Source organism: Leuciscus leuciscus (genome assembly GCF_965113295.1).
Source record: "Leuciscus leuciscus genome assembly, chromosome: 7".
In the NCBI taxonomy this organism is placed as follows: domain Eukaryota; kingdom Metazoa; phylum Chordata; class Actinopteri; order Cypriniformes; family Leuciscidae; genus Leuciscus; species Leuciscus leuciscus.
Window position 1 is genome coordinate 3,215,139 of NC_138731.1, and position 20,729 is coordinate 3,235,867.

The 20,729-nt window shown below is 40.8% G+C and overlaps 3 protein-coding genes across 4 annotated transcripts in view; all 3 read right to left on the reverse strand.

Moving 5' to 3' along the window:
* LOC309502539 (uncharacterized protein) overlaps positions 1 to 20,729 on the reverse strand; it is a 187,265-nt gene that overhangs the window by 144,045 nt on the left and 22,491 nt on the right. The gene's annotated exons all lie outside the window — the stretch shown is intronic.
* The window catches only part of LOC309503434 (uncharacterized protein), a 124,552-nt gene that overhangs the window by 32,532 nt on the left and 71,291 nt on the right, over positions 1 to 20,729 (reverse strand). The gene's annotated exons all lie outside the window — the stretch shown is intronic.
* Positions 5,824 to 20,729, reverse strand: part of LOC309503442 (uncharacterized protein) — a 149,859-nt gene continuing 134,953 nt past the window's right edge. For both annotated transcript variants that reach the window (XM_082176275.1, XM_082176276.1), the window contains exon 3: positions 5,824 to 9,275. In XM_082176275.1, coding sequence (XP_082032401.1) covers positions 8,440 to 9,275 — 836 coding nt within the window. In that variant the 3' untranslated portion in view covers positions 5,824 to 8,439. The remainder of the gene's footprint in view (positions 9,276 to 20,729) is intronic.

Consider the following 20,729-nt stretch of genomic DNA (forward strand, 5'->3'; position numbering starts at 1 on the left):
ATGGTCACTGTCTCAAAGAGCATGCACAGAGTCCAAATTAAAACAATTCCCCGTCGTCCAAATTAAACAATTCCCCATCGTAAGTACACATTGATGGCCTAAGACACGAAACGAGCGGTTTGTGTGAGAAAACGAACAGTATTTATATCATTTTTACCTCTTGTACACAGCCACGTCCAAGTGATCTGAGAGCGCAGGCGGGTATAGATATATACAATAGAAGTCGCCTTGGCTACGGCAGTTCATTGGAACGAAACCGTAGCCAAGGCGACTTCTAGTGTATTCTGCTTTTTCTTAGAGCCACGCTTTGATATTCCCTCTCTGAAATATTTTGCTGAAAAAATGATTCCTGCACTTTATGACCAGACCAGGGCTAAAGTTGAGTCGGCACTCGAGTCGGCAGAAAGAGTGGGGCTCACGTGTGACGGGTGGACATCGAGAGCCACGGAGTCCTACATAACGTTCACTGTACATTTTATAAACGAAGACTGGGAAATTAAGTCATATGTCCTGCAAACCCGAGCAATGCACGAAACGCACACTGGGACACACATTGCTGATGTACTGAAAGCCGCAGTGGGGGAGTGGAATCTTGACGCTAAGAAGCCAGTGGTTGTTACTGACAATGCATCAAACATGCGTGTAGCAATGGACTTAACAGGATACCAACATGTTAAATGTTTTGCTCATGTTTTAAATCTTGCATCCCAACGTGCGCTGAAAATAGCTGCTGTTACCAAGGTACTTGTCAAAGTTAGGAGGATCTCAACATTCTTTCATCGAAGCACAACTGGAGCAGAAGCACTGAAAAGAAACCAGAAACTCCTTGGCCTCCCCCTTCACAAGCTCATCAAGGACATGCCTGTTCGTTGGAATAGTGCCTATGAGATGGTCTCCAGGTATCTTGAGCAACAGCCAGCTGTCTGTGCTGCCCTCTTATCACCAGAGGTAAGAAAAGTTTGCAATGTAGAAGTTGTAATCTATATGTGTAATAAATGTGAATAATTTATCATATACAATTAATAAGTTTGTAAATAAATACTAATACATATGATATAAACTTACTTGATACAGTGAATAAACAATGAATAAATACTTTATACATACTAAAAATGTATATATATAAACTCCAAATAAAAACATTAGATTACATCATACAGTTAATGCATTATTTGCTTTAAAATAAAGAACAATAATTATATACATTTTATTAATAAATTGTATTTTGCCTTTTTTTTCTTAAGGTGAGAAAGAATGCGACTGACTGTGCTCTGACAGAGAATGACATCTCAAGTGCTGAAGAGATGGTGGAAGCACTTAGACCAATGCTTGTGGCAACAAATATCATGTGTGAGGAAAAGAATCCCACCATTTCAGTGGTTGCTTCTCTTCATGCCCAACTGCTGCGAGACACAACCAGCACTGAAGAAGATTCCCCTCTGGTTCGAGAGATTAAGGGAGCCATTAATCAAGACCTTTCAAAGAGATATCAATCAGAGGTGGAAAAAGATCTCCTACGCATGTCCTCAGCCCTGGACCCTAGATTTAAATCCCTTTTATTTCTGTCACCCGAAGAAGTGCAAGACACTTATGCAAAACTACAGTCAAAAGCTGCAGCTTTAAAAGAGGATGATCCAGTGCCTTGTGGTGATGTTCAGGCGGATTTAGAGGAAGAGGAGACCTGTACAGCAAAGAAAAGAAAGTCTGCACTTGTTGATCTTCTTGGTCAGACCTTCAAGAAGACCTCTTATGTCTCTACATCAGCAACCTCAATTGCAGAGAAGGAGATTAAACAATATCAAGATGCTCCTTCTCTGCCTCTCACTGAAGATCCACTGTTGTGGTGGAAATCTCAGCAACATGTGTTCCCTCTCCTCTCCAAGCTGGCCCATATGCATTTGTGTATTCCTGGGACCAGTGTAGCAGCTGAGAGGGTCTTTTCAACTGCAGGAGATATCATCAGTGCCCAAAGAAGTTCACTCACTCCTGAACATGCTGACCAACTCCTCTTTCTCAAGAAAAATATGAACATATAAAACACATCACATGAAGCTGTTTTCTATTTTGTTCTGAATTTTTTTTAATTTTTGGATGCACTTTAAGTTGGGTACACTTTAGACGTACTTTATCCCTGATATATTTATTTAATTTTTTATTTGAAAGCAGTAGCCCAAAGGTTTATGTTTCTTGCACTTAATACAGTGTCACTGTTCATGTTTATGAAGGACAACCATATAGTATTGTTTACACTGAATCTGTCCTCAGCCTTACAGCTATTTTGCACCCAAATGGTGTCACCGTTTGTCGAAGAAATAGTATTACTACTGATTGCAGCAATGTCACACTAAAATAGTGTCTGTGACTCTTTTGTTGCAACTGATAAGACACAAGTTGTTTTTGTTATTGTGTTTCATCCCAAAAAAATAAATGGAGATTAATTTGACTAATTAAATTTTTATTTTTTATTTCTTAAAACATGATATATTGTGAGTTATTACTGATGATATATCGATTATCGCAGTATCGCCATATCGTGATATTATCGGTATCGTGAACAATGTATCGCGTATCGTATCGTATCGTGAAGTACCCAGTGATTCCCAGCCCTAGTGTATATACAGCAGCATAATGTGAATGTATACTCTTGCATCCGATTGGAACAGACAATGAATTTGCAAACGTGTGATTTAGCATAGCATGATCATGAACTGGAGTTTTAATATCTGTGTATTTAACATATACTGCCATGCAGAACAACATTTGCCAAAGAACTGTATAGGAACTATAAGAAGAGCTAAAGAAAACAATTGATGAGCAGCAGTACGTGTCAACAACTGCAGACATATGGACCGCCTACAACAGGAGTTTTTTGGGGGTGACGGTCCATTGGATCGATTCGGAGACGTTGCAACGGAAGAAGGCGGCGATTGCTTGCCGTAGGTTCAGAGGTAGACACACTTATGACGCAATTGCATCTGAACTTGAGGATATTTTTTCTTAGTATGGATTAACTACTGAAAAAGTGACTGCATGTGTGACAGACAATGGCAGCAACTTTGTTAAAGCTATTAAGGAATACCAACAAGTCGAAACTGAGGAGGACGAAGAAGAGGAGGATGATGGGAAAGTGGCCTTCACCGACCGGCACAGCATTCTCACTGGAGGAGACGATGAGGATGCACAGCAAGGGCTGTGTGTGCACGCTCAACCTCATTGCAAACCCAGAATCCAGTTTACCGCAGTTCCACAGCTAAGTGTTCAGCACTATGGACCAAAGCTAGCCGGTCCACAGTTGCATCTGAGTGCCTAGAAGAGATCAGTGAAAGGAAGTTGATTGTGCCCTCAGTAACCCGGTGGAACTCATTTTATGACGCCTATGTTCGGATCATAGAAATGCCACTAACTGACATTAACACACTGAGACTTAACACAGATTCAGATTAAATGTATGAATGACAGGGAATACCAGTTTCTGAAGGAATACTGCTCCATTATGAAGCCTTTCAGTGTTGCACTGGACATCCTACAGGGTGAGGAAACTTGTTTTTATGGGACACTTCAAACAACACTTGAAGTTCTAATGGCCAAAACCTTAGCACTGCAAAATGGCCTTTCACAAATGACCACTGGGTTGCCAGAAATAATTGTGGGAGCAATTAAAACTTGCTTTGCCACAACAATTGACTCCAAGGATGCCCTACTGGCTGCAGTCTCGCTGCCTAAGTTTAAACTGCGCTGGGTAAAAGAGAAAACCAGAAGAGATCACATCAAGTACCTTCTCACCACTGAGTGCTGCGCCCTAACAGTAGAAGAGCCTGCCACCCCAATGAGTGATGCTCCTCAACCTGCTGCAGGCACCTCCCGTGAGGATGACTTCTTTTCATTTGATGAAAAGCCCAATGCCATGGCTGATGCACCTATGTCAGTGGTAACATCTTATTTCAATTCTGATCCGGTGATGGAAAGCCTGCATCAGTTTCCAAGAATTAAAAAAAATTGCACTCCGCTATAATGCACCAACACCATCCAGTGCACCAGTCGAAAGACTTTTCAGTCTTGGGAGTCTGGTACTCACCCCAAAACGCAACCGTCTTGGTGATGGACGCTTTCAGCGACTTATTCTGATGCGCTTCAACGGATATTTCAGTCAAGTAGCTATAATGGAATAGGCTAGCCCTCACCATAGCCGTAAGCACAGCTTCAATTTCCCTTTACTTTCATTTGTCCATGTTCAGCTGTTTTATGTTTGGCAGGAAACAGAACTTTTAAAATCCAATTTTCCTGTTGGAAATGTCTGATCATTACTGAAGTTTCTGATTTTGAACCATATTTGCTGTCAGGCCTTGTGGGCCCAAACACCTTAATTTCAGTTTTGTATTTCTAAAAGTTTTTATTTCCATTTTTTTATCGTATGACTTCCCTTATTACTTAACTTTTTTGAGTTTGACTTAAATGACTGAGCCATATTTCCTGTTAGGCCTGTAGGCCCAAGCACTTTAATTTCATTTTTGTATTCTCGAAAAGTGTCTAGTCCTATAGTTTCATAGAGCCCATTGCAATCTGTCTTGTTGTTGTAGCCTAAGTGGATTTATTTTAACCTGCCTTTATTTGGTAGCCTGTTTTAACATATAGGCCTAAGGGTCTCTATTTGTTCTGTGTTTTCTTTCTAAGCAGTTAGGCTATGTTTAGCCTATATGTTCATTTCTATGGACTAAAATGACTGAGGCTGAGGGTTGGTCCTCCAATTGCACTTTATACTTCCCGAGAAAGCATCAGCTATGTTCATCATGCGCACTTTGTGCAGTGTATTTGCACAAAGATTTTTGTGAAACTGAAAAACAGCGCTGGTTGTTCTCTCAATGCCGTCTGTTTTACTGACGGATAAATCACTTCAGCTGATTCAGTGAGAGAGCAGTCCAAACGAATGCGAGTGGATTCAGACAGTTCTGGAAAGCGTTTCATTAATTAATTATTTAGAACATAATTTAAGCATGAAAAATATACGTGCGCTGTTCAGTTGCATAGGTTAACTTATTCAACCTAATGCTGTTAAATTGAAGCGAAAACAAATTTTCTTAAATATCCACAACACACACAACAAATTGTTTGTCACAATAGCACTGGATTCACTAGACCACGAGATCCGACGTTTTTTTTCTTGATTTTTGTTGTTTTTTCTTGATTTTTGGGGTTCTACCATGGTTGGCTAAGTGGTTGTGTTTATTGTTGTGTGTATTGTGTAAAGACAAAGTTAATAAACTTAAAAGTCCAGTTATGAACAACAAGGATAAAAGATTTGTATCTGTCTATTTAGTTGTTTAAAATACATCCTCAATTGTCCACAATCAGCTCCAGTGGACGTGTCGAGCTGCAGTGCGTCACAGGCATGTGCAGTTCAAATAACGGGTAAGCCGTGCAGGACTACTTCTGCCCTCACGGCTAGAGCGTATGCCGCGAATGGTCAAGCTGGATCCACCCTTCATACAATGGCGGTCCTTCAAGTCTACCAGGCCAAGATCCCCCACCATGAATAAAACTAAATAATAATACGTTTTTGCTCGTGCCATTAAAACTTGTTATTATTGATTATGAATATTTGGATCAGTTAATAGAATTAACTTAATGTAGTAAAATGAATATTACAATCAATCCACCTTTTCATCCCGTGAACACTCAGTGTTAATTGTTTATCAATTCTTAGAAATTTTCATTTCCAGGGGAGGGAAATGTCTTTCTTACTGTACTGTACTACTAAGAGCCTGTAGTCAAAATCTAAATTGTAAAATAAACCTTGTTGCAAGCAGAGAATCAGAACCAAATACGTATTGTGCACAAGTTTTATTAACTAAATCACAAACATAACTAAACTAAACACACATACATGCATGCATTGGTCAAATGATGAGTATCTCTCTATTAGTGTTACTCGATCTTTGTGCTGCATTTGATATCATTGACCAAAACATTCTTTTAAATAGACTTAAAAATGATGTTGGCATTAGTGGAATTGCACTAGCATGGTTTAAATCATACTTATCGGACCGTTATCAGTTTGTAGCAATAAATTAAGTGAAAACTGGATGATTAGTAATTTCCTACTACTTAATTCTGAAAAAAACAGATTCTAATTATTGGACAACAAACTTCCTCACGTAATAACCTAGAATAATGTCTAACACTTGATGGCTGCTCTGTTAAGTCTTCGTCGTCGGTCAGGAACCTGGGTGTGCTCTTTGATACCAATCTTTCATTTCAAAGTCACGTGTCTAGTATCTGTAAAACTGCTTTCTTCCATCTTAAAAATATATCTAAATTACAACATATGCTTTCAATGACAAAATCAGAACGATTAGTTCATGCGTTCATGACATCAAGACTAGATTATTGTAATGCTCTTATGGGTGGTTGCCCTGCACGCTTAATAAACAAACTACAGCTGGTCCAAAATACAGCAGCTCGAGTTCTTACCAGAACCAGGAAGTATGACCATATTAGCCCAGTTCTGTCAACACTGCATTGGCTCCCTATTAAACATGGTATACATTTAAAAATATTGCTGATTACTTACAAAGCACTAAATGGTTTAGCTCCCCAGTACTTGAGCGAGCTCTTAACGCATTTTAGTCTTTCACGTCTGTTGCGATCTCAAAATTCCGGCCTATTGATAATACCTAGAATATCAAAATCGACTGCTGGTGGTAGATCCTTTTCCTATTTAGCACCAAAACTTTGGAAGCAGACACACTCTTATGTGTCTGTCACACACAGCCTAGACACATGTTAGGCTGCATAGATTAGGTCAGCCGGAACCGCAAACACTTCCCATAAATCCTGATGTACTCGTTACATCATAAGAAGAATGGCATCTACGCTTATATTAGTCTCTCTGTTTATCCTGAGGTATACCGCAGTCCGTCGGCTCCAAGCCTTATCCTGATCTGATGAAAGACCTGTGCCTGGACACGACGACAACGCAGTCCTGAAGTGACAACTAGTCTCTTCCCTGTGAAGGCCTCCTTCCCTTCCCTTTACCTCTGTACAGATAAAACATAGTCAAAATGATTCCAGTTTACATGGATACACGAAAGCGACAAAAAATTGGGTATTATGAGACAAGTAATTTGTTGAGGTCAATTTGTAAAGAAAGACTACACGCCTGCGCACATATATATCCAAACGCGCATACCTATAGACTAAACACGTAATACATATGTGCACGCTGTCAGCGTTACATTTTTCAATGCTTTCACCTTGGAACATATTTTAAGGTTTGCTTTCTCGAGCCACCAGGCACTGTTGTTGTGCAAATGAGTGGGCCGGAATGCATTAAGGTTGTGTAAGCGCCCCCTAAGTTAAAGGTATAGCGGAGGATTTTTTTACTTCCGGGTGGAATGCCTATACTATTGGTCCTCCTAATTGTCAATCATTCTGGTGAATCAATCAAACTTTTCAAAAAGTGGAGAGGGCGGGTCTTATCTAAAATTCGGAAAGATCCTCCGCTATACCTTTAATAACTAAAGATCTTTGCAACGGAAGTGAAACAATCAAAACTAACTTCAGCTGGACAATAACTTTATTCTAGAGCTGCTGTAAAGCCAAAACAATCCATGTTACTTTAATTTCCTACTGTCACTGTAAAGCTGAGACAACACTGCTCCTATGCCTGAGGTGGCGACATCCACTTCCACCACAAAGGGGAGGTAGGGGTTGGCATGGATGATGATAGGTATGTTGGTGGATTGCAGTGGCTTCCTGCTACATTTTTCGTTCTAGATGTAGAGGTGGCAGCATCACTTCCCCAAGATTCTAGCAAACATTGCGTTGTTTTTTTTTTATCTCTTTGCTCTCTGGATGCATTTTGCAATGGGCAAATACTACTTGGAAGTAGTCCCCGTCATGCAATTAGCAGTGAGTCAGGATCAGTGGTGAGGCACTTGCAGCTCTAACAAACTTCCAGATGTCACCAGATGAGCCCCAACAGTGGCCATATTCAAGTCCATATTGAAGACATTCTCTCACTAAAAATGAAGCAAAGAATGCCGTGTTCTTATTTCATTCAGTTTTTGTAATTTGATGTATAATCATTCAATTACATAGTGGCATTTCACAGCAAGACAGCATTTTCAACACCTGAACTGCTCTCCTGTGCAAGTACTTGTGTGAGCCTTAAGATTTCCTTTTTGTGAAAAACTCTTGCCACACAGTTTACAGATGAAAGGTTTCTCTCCAGCGTGAAGTCTCATGTAGGTGTTGAAGCTACTTTTATAACTGAAACTCTTTCCACAGTGATGACATAAAACTGTTCTCTCCTGAGTGAATCCTAATGTGGCAATCAAGGGTTCTTTTACGTGTGAAACTCTTTCCACACTGATCACGTTTGAACGTTCTTTTTTTCTTCCAATAAACGGTTTCTCTCCAGTGTGAATGATAATGTGAAACCTAAGATTTACAACTGTTGTAAAGCTTTTCTCCAGTGTGAACTCTCATGTGGATATTAAGGTTGTGTTTTTGAGTGAAACTCTTTCCACACTGTTGGCAGGGGAAAGGCTTTTCTCCAGTGTGAATTATCATGTGGGAATTAAGTGTGATTTTATGTGCAAAACTCTGTCCACAACGAGAGCAAGTATAAGGCTTTTCTCCAGTGTGAATTCTCATGTGGACATTAAGGTTGTATTTTTGAGTGAAACTCTTTCCACACTGTTGGCAGGTGAAAGGAATCTCTCCAGTGTGAAGTTTCATGTGGTCTTTAAGTCTTTGATTCTGAGTGAAACTCTTTCCACAATGTTGACAGGTGAAAGGACTCTCTCCAGTGTGAATTCTCATGTGGACATTAAGGTTTTGGTTTTGTTTGAAACACTTTCCACACTGCTGACAGGTGAAAGGACTCTCTCCAGTGTGAATTCTCATGTGGACATTAAGGTTTTGTTTTCGATTGAAACTCTTTCCACACTGTTGGCAGGTGAAAGGCTTTTCTCCAGTGTGAATTCTCATGTGGACATTAAGTATATGTTTTTTAGCAAAACTCTGTTCACAATGAGAGCAAGTATGAGGCTTTCCTCTAGTGTGAACTACCATGTGGGATTTAAGGTTTCGTTTTTGACTGAAACTTTTTCCACATTCAAGGCAAGTAAAATAATGGTTAGATTTGGTCTTCTGAGCTATTTTTCGTGAGTGAGTCTTTTCCTTCTTTGTTAATTTCTCTCCAGTCTTGAAATCATGATGTTCATCTTGCATATTATTCAGTTCTTGACTCTCTTCTTTCAGTGGCATCAGGTCTAAAGCGAAAAAAGACAAATACAAGTTAACTCCAGTTTAATGGCAACACACAGCTGACAACCTCACAGCTTAACTAATTGATGACTAACTGGGAAAGTGTCTGCATGCGTTTACGATAATTCACAAACATTGTGGCAGCAAACTCTCCCGGATGGGTGAAATAGGACTCAGTAGCCTGATTTGCGCATACACTGCAGCTGGTGATTAATGACAGTTTTAATGCGTTTGTTCATCGTGTTATTACAGCTGGGCAGCTTGTCAGGCACTTCAACCACAGCAACCCTACATGGCAAGGCACTGGAGGCAAAAGAACAACAAATGCAATTTCCGAAACTCCAGCTGCAAGAAGCCAGGGGTCCGTTCTTTGTACATCGCTAAATACATCCGATATGATATCATCGTGCTAATTATGATCTGGCTAAATAGCTTCTTCGAACACACCTGTTGTTTATAATTAGTATCGCTGGATTGATTTATCTGAGATGACTGCGCGTTCATGCGCTGAAAAAAAAAGGGATATGTATTGATAGTACAGTGCACTACGAAATGAGACAACGTTCCTCCAGGACCATAGTGCTACATAAAAACAAACATAGAACAATCACAAAATCACATGAGACTAAACAGACTAGGTAAAAAGTGCATGTGCAAATACAATAAATTACTAAAGAAACAGGACAATAAGCACAGTAAAAGACACCAGTACACATTTGTAATCTGAGTAGTGCAAAAAGATGATACTTTCTAAAGTGCCAAATGTAAACATACCATACTATGAATAGTGTTTTATGGACATAGCAGTTATTGAGGTAACAACCAGGTATAAAATGAAAATGAATTAAAGTGCAACTCTGGACATGTGCAAAAGTTGGAGACACTCAAGTGTGTGTGTGTGTGTTAGTCCAGTCACTGAGTATTTAGAAGTCTGATGGCTTGGGGGAAGAAGCTGTTACACAGTCTGGCCGTGAGGGCCCGAATGCTACGGTACCTCTTGCCAGATGGCAGGAGATTAAAGAGTTTATGTGAGGGGTGTGTGGGGTCCTCCACAATGCTGGTTGCTTTGCGGATGCAGCGTTTTGTGTAAATGTCTTTGATGGAGGGAAGAGAGACCCTGATGACCTTCTCAGCTGTCCTCACAATCCTCTGTAGGGCTTTGCGGTCCGAAATGGTGCAAGTCCCAAACCAGGCAGTGATGCAGCCACTCAGGATGCTCTCAATAGTCCCTCTATAGAATGTTGTGAGGATGGGGGATGGGAGATGGGAGATGTGCTTTTCTCAGCCTTCGAAGAAAGTAGAGACGCTGCTGGGCTTTCTTGGTAATAGAGCTGGTGTTGAGGGACCAGGTGAGATTCTCCGCCAAATGAACACCAAGGAATTTGGTGCTCTTGACGATCTCCACAGGGGAGCCGTCGATGTACAGCGGAGAGTGGTCACTCTGTGCTTTCCTAAAGTCAACAACCATCTCTTTTGTTTTATCCACATTCAGCGACAGGTTGTTGACTCTACACCAGTCCGTTAGCCGCTGCACCTCCTGTCTGTATGCTGACTCATTGTTCTTGCTGATGAGACCCACCACGGTCGTGTCATCAACGAACTTGACGATGTGGTTCGAACTGTGCATTGCTGCATAGCTGCTGCAAAGTGAACAACAATGGGACTGAGCACACAGCACAGGGGGGCCCCAGTGCTCAGTGTGGTGGTGGTGGAGGTGCTGTTCCCGATCCGGACTTACTGAGGTCTCCCAGTCAGGAAGTCCAGGATCCAATTACAGAGGGAGGTATCTAGGCCCAGTAGGTTCAACTTTCCAATCAGGTGCTGAGGAATGATTGTGTTGAATGCTGAACTGAAGTCTACGAACAACATTCGAACATATGAGTCCTTTTTATCTAGGTGGGTGAAGGCCAGATGGATGGCGGTGGCAATGGCGTCATCTGTAGAACGATTGGCACGATACCCAAACTGCAGTGGGTCTAGTGAGGTAGGCAGCTGGGTCTTAATGTGCCTCATGACGAGCTTCTTGAAGCACTTCATGATGATGGATGTGAGTGCGATAGGACGGTAGTCGTTGAGGCAAGACACTGAAGACTTCTTTGGCATGGGGACGATGGTGGTAGCCTTGAAGCACGTTGGAACGACGGCGCTGCTCAGAGAGATATTGAAGATGTCGGTAAAAACATCTGCCAGCTGGTCTGCACATCCTTTGAGCACCCTGCCAGGAATGTTGTCTGGTCCAGTAGCCTTCCATTTGTTGACTCTGTGTAGAGTTTTCCTCACATCAGCCGTGTTAAAGGTGCTCTAAGCGATCCCGGGAGTCGTAACTTCTTGTTGACATTCGAATTGTTGTCAAACAAAACGGAGGCTAGCTAGACCCTCCCTCCTCCTCATCCCGTCTCCTCCCTCCTCCCCTCCCTTCCGGCATAAAGGAAAGTCAAAATGGTCACTACAAACAAAGTTAAGTTTTACTGATACTTCATTCAATGTGTAATGTCGCCAAGTTAGATAAATGCTTTTATATATTGCAGAACAGAATGCAGAAAAAGAGAAACATTATCTTAATCGTTTCGCCACCTGAGGTTACTATAGCTCCCATACAAGGACGCAATAATAGCAAGATAACGTTAGCTTCGTGTTTCCCAGTGAGCATAAACAACGGCGGCGGCGTATACAAATTTAGTCAAAGTTGTCAATAGCCTATAAATGGTCATTCAAATTCATAACAAACAGTGGATGAAAACAGTCATTCACACAAATTGTCCCCCTACTGTGAATTTGCTTGATCATTTACAATAGAGATTGATCGCTGCTAGAAACACACATGTTGTATTCACCAAAGTTAACCCCCTGGGGTCGGCGGTATCGCCGGCGACGCCCACGGAGAGCGCGCGCTATTCAAACGCAAATGACTGAGACGATCCCATACAAACTTAGAACGCCCACATATCAGCTCGAGAAAACACATCATGTTTATTCATATCATTGTAGGCTACTTGTTTACACTGTCTCACAGCGCTGTGAGGAATAATGGAAAATGTAACTCTGAAGTGCTGGTATTTCGAGGAGCAACGGATGGAATACTGTAGTACGTTTTTTTTTCATTCTCAAGTAAATCGCGTTTCTGTGTGAATGAACGGCAGAGATGCGCTGTTTACCACAACTCACAAAAAGACGGTTTAAATTTGAATTGCGTTTCTGTGTGTGAATGAATGATCTGCTTTTAGCAAACTATTTTGCTATACTGAGTAAAAATCGACTGAAATATGTTGAAATAAAATGTATTTGTATAAGCAACGTATTAAACTGCAAATTAACATTTATATTCCTTATAATAAAAACGAAAGACCTATGTTACAGACAAATGAAAGACAACATTTCGTTGATTAGTTTTGGATAGATTACACATTTTTACTGTAAAATATCTGCCACCTCAAATAAGCTTTTGTTTGCCAATTTTTGCTAATATGTTAAATATAGTATGTTTTGTCAATGTAGGCTATATTCGAAGTAATGAATCCTTAACTTTGAAATATGTATGATAAAATGTATACTTTAGTTTTTACAAAGAAAGATTACACTTCAATTGTTGTTGTAATTGTAACCTTTTTAATAAAAAAAATATATATTTACAAGGTAGATGTAAACAAATTTTAAAAGGTAAATATAAGCCTTTTCTTTAAATAATTTTTATTGTGTTTTATTATTGACAAATTTGGGGAGAGGATACATATTCCAAAACTGAAAATACAGTATGAGAATTAACTGCACAATTACTAGACATGTTTTCCTTGGATATTATACAATTTGCAAGCACAATTTGTGAAAAAAAAAGAAGAAAAAAAAAGAAAAAAATGACATGCTTCCAACTGTGAACCAATTTGGTAAAAAAAAAAAATTAAAAAAAATTAAAAAAATTATATATATATATATATATATATATATATATATATATATATATATATATATATATATATATAGCTCTTGCATTCTTTCTTGTGGCTATAGGTGACACACCTGAATGAATGGCTCATTAAGTATGCGGGCCCCATTGTCCAAATATGCATGATGGTGTTGAATTGTTGACGCCCCTTGCGCGTATTGCCTTTACAAACAAAAAGTGTTTTACAAGATTTAAATCAATGTATTGTGTTATGTGAATGATTAGGTAGGATGATTTTCACATCATTTTGAAGAAAAAACTCTAGGCAACGACATCCATTAGTCAAAAGTCTTATTGACACATATTTAGTATGTGTTTTGTGGCCTTATTTCAGAAACTTTAGTTTTTTGTTTTTTCAATAACCATGCATAAACATTATTCTCTCAAAAATACAAACATGTACATGCATGTTACTCACATATTATGGTAGCCCTGTTTGTGCTAAATAGAGTGTAATTATACCTTTGCCATTAATATGTTTATAAGCAACTGAAAAAAACACAAATGTCAGGGCATGTCAGAACATCTCAAGGACCCCACAAACCCCTCAGACCCCAGAGGGTTAAAGCTGACTGCATAGTTCTAGCTAATTACATCCTTGTGTTGGTTTGGCGAACATGAACGTCAGTTTAGAAAGAAAAATGGATGTACCTGTTCTGCAAAAACAGAGCAACTATGTCGGATTGGAAGCCCTTCTGCTGGCGGAGTTCTCGCCACCTTTCGAAGGTTTTTCCGATGTAAATTCGGGACTTCACGCGTTCCTTATCCTTGTCCCTCTTCTTTGCAATTTGTTCATCGAAATGTCGTCTCTTTGGTCGTGTGTCGACCATAATTCAAACTTCCCTCTTCATGCTTCTCTCTCCTCCACACCCCCTTCATGTGTACGCGCACTAACCCCCCAAACCCCACCCTCCAATTCTTCTTGTCGGTCATTGGCTGGAGCACTGTTTGTTATGTTTCGTGGTGCGGGTGAGCCCAGTTTGTTTTTGTTGCCGTTTGTGGAGCCTGTGGTGTCTAGAGAGACCGCGTTTTTTTACAGTGTGTTCAGGGGACAGGCAGCTAGCGGATAGTGAGGAGATGTTTGCTGTATGTGACAAAAAAAGTTTGGGCCTAAAAAACGCGTCGCATCACTTAGAGCACCTTTAAGACAGAGCACCTGGTCGTTGGGAGGAAGGATGGTCTTCCTCGTTCTGTGCCTCAAACCGAGCGTAGAAGTAATTCAGTGTATCTGGAAGGCAGGCATCTTTGTCACAGGCAACTGATTGTGCCTGTAGTTGGTGATGGCCTGGATAGCCTGCCACATGTGCCGCGTGTCGCCGCTGTCCTGGATATGATTGAGGATTCTCTGGGCGTGTGCACGCTTTGCCTCTCTGATGGCCCGGGACAGTTTGGACCTCGCTGTCCTTAGGGCCGCCTTGTCACCTATTCTGAAGGAGTCTCGGGTCCTCAGCAGCGCACGCACCTCTGCAGTCATCCACGGTTTCTGGTTGGAGCGTGTGGTGATGATCTTGGAGAAAGTAACATCATCAATGCACTTGCTGATGTAGCTAGTCACTGATGCTGTATATTCCTCCAAGTTGGTAGAGTCGCCATATGTTGCAGCCTCCCTAAACATGTGCCAGTCAGTACACTCAAAACAGTCCTGAAGAGCAGAGATGGCTACAACTGGTTAAGTTTTCACCTGCTTCTGAAGCGGTTTTGTGTGCCTGAAAAGCGGTCTGTATGCTGGGATTAGCATAACAGAGATGTGGTCTGAGCAACCAAGGTGGGGGCGGGGCTCCGCCCGGTACACGCCTGGGATGTTTGTGTAAACAAGATCAAGCGTGTTCGCCCCTCTCGTTGCAAAGTCCACAAACTGATGGAATTTAAGGAGCACTGTCTTGAGATTCGCATGATTGAAATCTCTGGCGACAATAAACAATCCGTCAGGGTAAGCATTCTGCAGTTCGCTAATAGCCCCATACAGTTCACAGAGCGCTTCCTTGGCATTTGCGCTAAGGGGAATGTAAACTCCGGTTATAATAACAGCGGTGAATTCCCATGGTAAATAAAAAGGTCAGCAACAAGTTCTACCAGCGATGAGCAGTATCTAGAGACTAGCATAGAGTTCTTACACCATTTCTTGTTAATATAAACACACAAGCCACCACCGCGAGTCTTACCGCACGGAGCTGTATTTCACGAAACGAGGCGAACCCGTCTAGCTGAATGAATAAAGCCCAGTTTGTTGTTATCATTTGAAAGCAGGATAGACGGGAGAGCCGGCCGGCTAGGATTTGTTTTTAGCCTAGCATGGACCCCCGCCCTCTTGCCGTGCTTCCGCTTCCTCGCACACCGCTTACGACGTCCACTCCCACCGGCATCAGGCGACGCCAAGGGCTGGAGGCCTGGGGCCTGTACCATGAAGCCGGTTTAGGTGGCTAGCCAGCTATGTTTCAGTTTAGTTTCCGCCAACCCTGGGTTTTAGGTACTATGAAAGTAGCTTGGATTTAATCGGTGTTCGTTGCCATGGTATCTTACGCTGCACGGCTAACCTGCTCCGGGGCAGGTTATGTTCTGGATTCAAGATCTCAGACTGAAGTTTGACCAATCAGCTGAGAGCAAAGAAACATATAGGTGACGTAACTTATTCCCAGTGTCTGTTGCAATGACTTCACCTTTTCTTCCAAATTCTGTGACATCTTAGCGCAAATTGTTTGACGAGCACTTCGTAGAGAAAGAGTTTTTAGCATGACAAAATCCCCTTGCCTTTCCTGATAGTTATTTGTATGAAAGATACAGATTTTCCGCGGAAGGAATGTCTTATCTTTGCGAACTTCTTGAGCCGCACATAAATAATTTAACACGTCGAATTCATGCACTTACTGTATCGCAAATATTGCGTTTTTTTTTTTTTTTTCAAGTGGTACATTCTTGCACGGTGGGTGACGCACAGAAGCTCGGGGAAAACACGGTTTGTCGAACCATTCGCAAGGTCGCTCTGCAGGAGTACATGAATAGTTTCATTAATAGTGTTCCCCGGACATTTATCGACTATGTCCATAAAAGAGGGCTTTTATAAAATTGCCGGTAAGATATATTGATAGGGTGACATCCATGAACACCTTTTTTTTTTTTTTTTTAAAGCAAATTTCACAAATGTACTATACAATACATGTATTGTATACAACACAATATATATGTATTATATGTATTAAGTAATATGTATTTTAAGAATTATTTTAAATATTTTTTTTATTATTATTCTGTTAATCTTATGATAGGATTCCCTAGAGTCATTGCAACATGTATGCAGTCTATTGCTCCAGTCTCCACTGCTCTAGGGGAACATGAGGCAGATTATGTTAATAGGAAGTCCTATCACAGCCTTAATGTTCAGGTAGAGATGATGTGAATATGTGAGATGATTATTTTCTGTGATATGAATCTTTAAATTAATAGTAACATAACAGATTTAACAATGATCCACTAAACATTTCATCTGCAGACGACTTGTGGTGGTCATGAACGTATGATCACAAGTTTGGATGCCAAATGGCCTGGCTCCAGTGCTTGACTCAATTTTCCGTGAGTCTTTGTTGAGGAAAGCAAGTTAAATTTGGTACAGTACAAAACACTTAATTTGAACTGAGATAGAAAAACCTACACAATAACCCCCTATCATGACCCTCAGACAGGGCCACAGCACCGCTTCAATGTGGCCCTCAGTAAAACCAGAGTGAAGATAGAGATGACCTTTGACATCCTAAAGACACATTTCAACTGTTCGGCGCTTCAGAGTCACCAGAGCGGACCACTCAGCTGGTGCAGATGTAGATGCAATCACCATACAATATTACACTTAATAAAAGCACTTTGAAACTGCAGATAGGTCTCAAACTGTTTTATTGGTTTTGTGGGATGGGAGGGAGAAAGGGAGCAAGCCAAAGTTGCATTAATAAATATTCATACTAAAGTGTTACTTGGTTAAATAAGTTCACATACTGAGATCAGTTTTATCCAGCTGTTTGATCTCCATTTTTTTTTTGTTTTTTTTTTTTTGAGCCTCCTCAGCTCAGTCCAGCTCCTTTAGTGAACAGTCTAGTTCAAGTCTCCTTTAGTGTGCCGTCTAGTTCAAGACTCCTTTTGTACAGGGCCCTGACTGAGTCTGTTTCCACCTGAAACATAATTCCACCACAAACATGATCATTGCAAGTTTTCTGGAGGCTCATCAAATCACAAAAATTCCTTGACTTCCTACAAACACAGGACTGACTGTAATTTATGTCAAGGGTTTTAAATCCTTACACATTTCTTCTGAAGCCCATTGAAGTAGAGGCCTCAGTTTCTAGGGCAGGTTGTGAAAAATCCTACAATAAAAGAGATGTGTAAGGGCCAGTTCTTTTTTTATGCCACACATTCAAATGTTTGCCATAATAAAAAGCCCAGTGCATTCACATCAGCAACTGTCTGAGAACACACAGACAGAGTGTCTTCATTTCCTCCACCCTAATAAATAATAGACTGTGTATGTGTGCTGGCTTCAACAGGGACACGTATTTCCCTCTACTGCAGAACATACAGTCAGCCATATTTAAAACTTTAAAAAAGTAGTAATGTATTGCACATACTTAGAGGAGCCAGCACCAGGGTCAGATTGTACAGCACCTGTAATCACATCCATAATCGGCCGTTCCTTATTACCTACTCAGAGCCAACTCCTCCGCCACAGTGTATTCTGGTTTACTGAATTTAACTCTTATTTCTGTTTGCTGCAAACAAGTGTTTGTGATAAAATGTTCACAAAAGTAATAAAAGGTTGTTGTAAATATCACCACTTTGAATTATATTTTTATATTTTGTCTTTATCTGCTGCCAAGAACATTTGGATTTGGGGTTGCATCTAAAAATCAATGAATATTTATCTTGTATACATGCACATTTTTTATATATATTATAAAAATAGGCTATAGGCTATATTACACATATAGGCTACACATATATATACATACATAATTTTACATAAATATAGAACGTATTTGTTTAACTTAACAATCAGCAATCTTTCTCCAACAGTCTTCTCTTGCTTTGGCAGCAGAGACCGTATTGTTTCGAGCTTGAATACATATTTAAATTCATCGTAATTATGAATGATTATCTCTTGCTCCTCCGCGGAAAAATATATCGCTCTCGCTCTACCCGCGATTGGTTGTTCAGCGTCGACGTCACTCTTTTATGTGCACGCGCGCGTGGAGTAATCATAGCTTTAGGATCAAAGCCTGAGTTGACAGAGAAAGTTGATGAGCTGCATCATGGTACCAATAAAGCCTGATTGCATCGGTTTGGTTTTGTCAACTCAAAACCAATCCTGTAACCCCGAGTTTGTTCAGCTACCTTCATGGTACAGGCCCCTGGTCTCCGCAGCAAGCCGAGGTTGTGTAGCTTCTTATGCAAATCATCATGCAGCTTGGTTGTAGCATGAGTCTTATATTTGAGCAGTGTCTGGCGATGGTAACCACGAACGCCGGTAGCTACGATGTCCATGTGCTGTAAAAGTCGGGCTAAGTAACAGCAATAGCAACAACAATAGCAACATTTGGATCTGGAGTGGCCGCTGCGTGCTACAGCGCCGCCATCGTAACGTTAATGGAAAACCACCACAATGACTATAGTCGATAGCTCAAATAACGTTAGCCCAGACTGTAAAAATAAGCATTAACGTTAGCCCAGTAAGCTTCCTTAGCTCAGGTTATTATTGCATTGATTACAACAAAAGTTGTAAAGACCTATTTTTACTTACGGTAAGTAAAAGTACAGAAGTACTCATTTTTAAAAATACTTAAGTATCAAAAGTAAAAAGTAAATGTCAATGCATTGTTTTATTATTGTTGCATTGTTGTATGTAATACTTACTGTACCTTATGCCTCTGAATCTATGCCTGCATACCTACCCTCATATCAATATCACATTTATTTCTAGAACACAGTTCCAGTAGTGGGATTGAATGTGAGATTGAATAAGTGCACTCAATAACGTCCACAATGGTTTCGGACACCCAAATGGCTGTTCCCTCAAATATTGCCCTATTTAAAGTTTTTTGGCTTTTAGTATGAATATGTTAGCCTTACTGTTATCTATAAGCTAGTGTGCAAAAAAGTGACAAAATTCGCATTTAGAAAACCAAGCCCAACGTTGAAAATGAAAATCAGGTTTATGTCAGAATCCAATGTCAGATTGACGTTGATCTCCAACGTTGGACAGATGTTGTATTGTGGTTGAAAATGAAAATCGGGTTGACGTCAGAAACCAACATCAGTCGGGTTCTGACGTCAACCCTACTTTTATTTTCAATCAATATCCAACGTCAATCTGACGTCGGGTTCTGATGTCAATCAGATGCAGGGTTCTGACGTAAACCCGACTTTCATTTCCAACCAAAATGCAACCCCTGCAACCAAAATCATCCACTGACTGATGTTACTTTCTACTCAAGGACATTGACAGAATTGTAGTGGAGTAAAAAGTACGATATTTGTCTTTCAAATGTAGTGAAGTTAAAGTAAAAAGTTTCCAGAAAAAATAATACTCAAGTAAAGTACAGATACTCAAAGTGTACTTAAGTACAGTACTCAAGTAAATGTACTTTGTTACTGTCCACCTCTGTTCAGATGTTATTGGAAAGTTTGTAAGTACATCAGGAGTTTATTTAAATAACACTTGCCTGACGGCTCATGCTACTGCTAACACGGACGTCGACGCCCTTATGCATCGCTTTCTGCCAGGACTTTTACGTGCTTTTCCCAAACCACTGAAGTGACGTCGACATCCATGTTAGCGGTAGCATGAGCTGTTGGTTCAGACCTGGTTAGCAGTCTCCGCTCTAATTCATCCCGAAGGTGTTCTATCGGCTTGAGGTCAGGGCTCTGTGCAAGTCAGTAAAGTTCCTCATCACCAACCTCGCTCATGCATGTCTTTATGGACCTTGCTTTGTGCACTGGTGTGCAGTCATGTTGGAACAGGAACAGCCCATCCTCAAACTCACCCCACAAAGTTGGGAGCATCAAATTGTCCAAAATGCTTTGGTATGCTAAGGAGCCAAGCCCAACCCCTGAAAAACAACCACACACCATAATTCCCCCTCCACCAAACTTGGCCTAATGCAGTCAGGCAAGTACCGTTCTCCTGGCCACCGCCAAACCCAGACTCGTCCATCGGATTGCCAGACAGAGAAGCGTGATTTGTCACTCCAGAGAACACCTCTCCACTGCTCTAGTCTAGTAGCGGCGTGCTTTACACCACTGTATCTGATGCTTTGCATTGGACTTGTTGATGTAAGGCTTGGATGCAGATGCTCGGCCATGGAAACCCATTCCATGAAGCTCTACGCACTGTTCTTTAGCTAATCTGAAGGCCATACGAAGTTTGGAGGTCTGTAGCTATTGAAAGTTGGCGACTTCTCGGCACTGTACACCTCAGGATTTCACGTGGCCTACCACTTCATGGCTGAGCAATTGTTGTCCCCAATTGCTTCTACTTTGT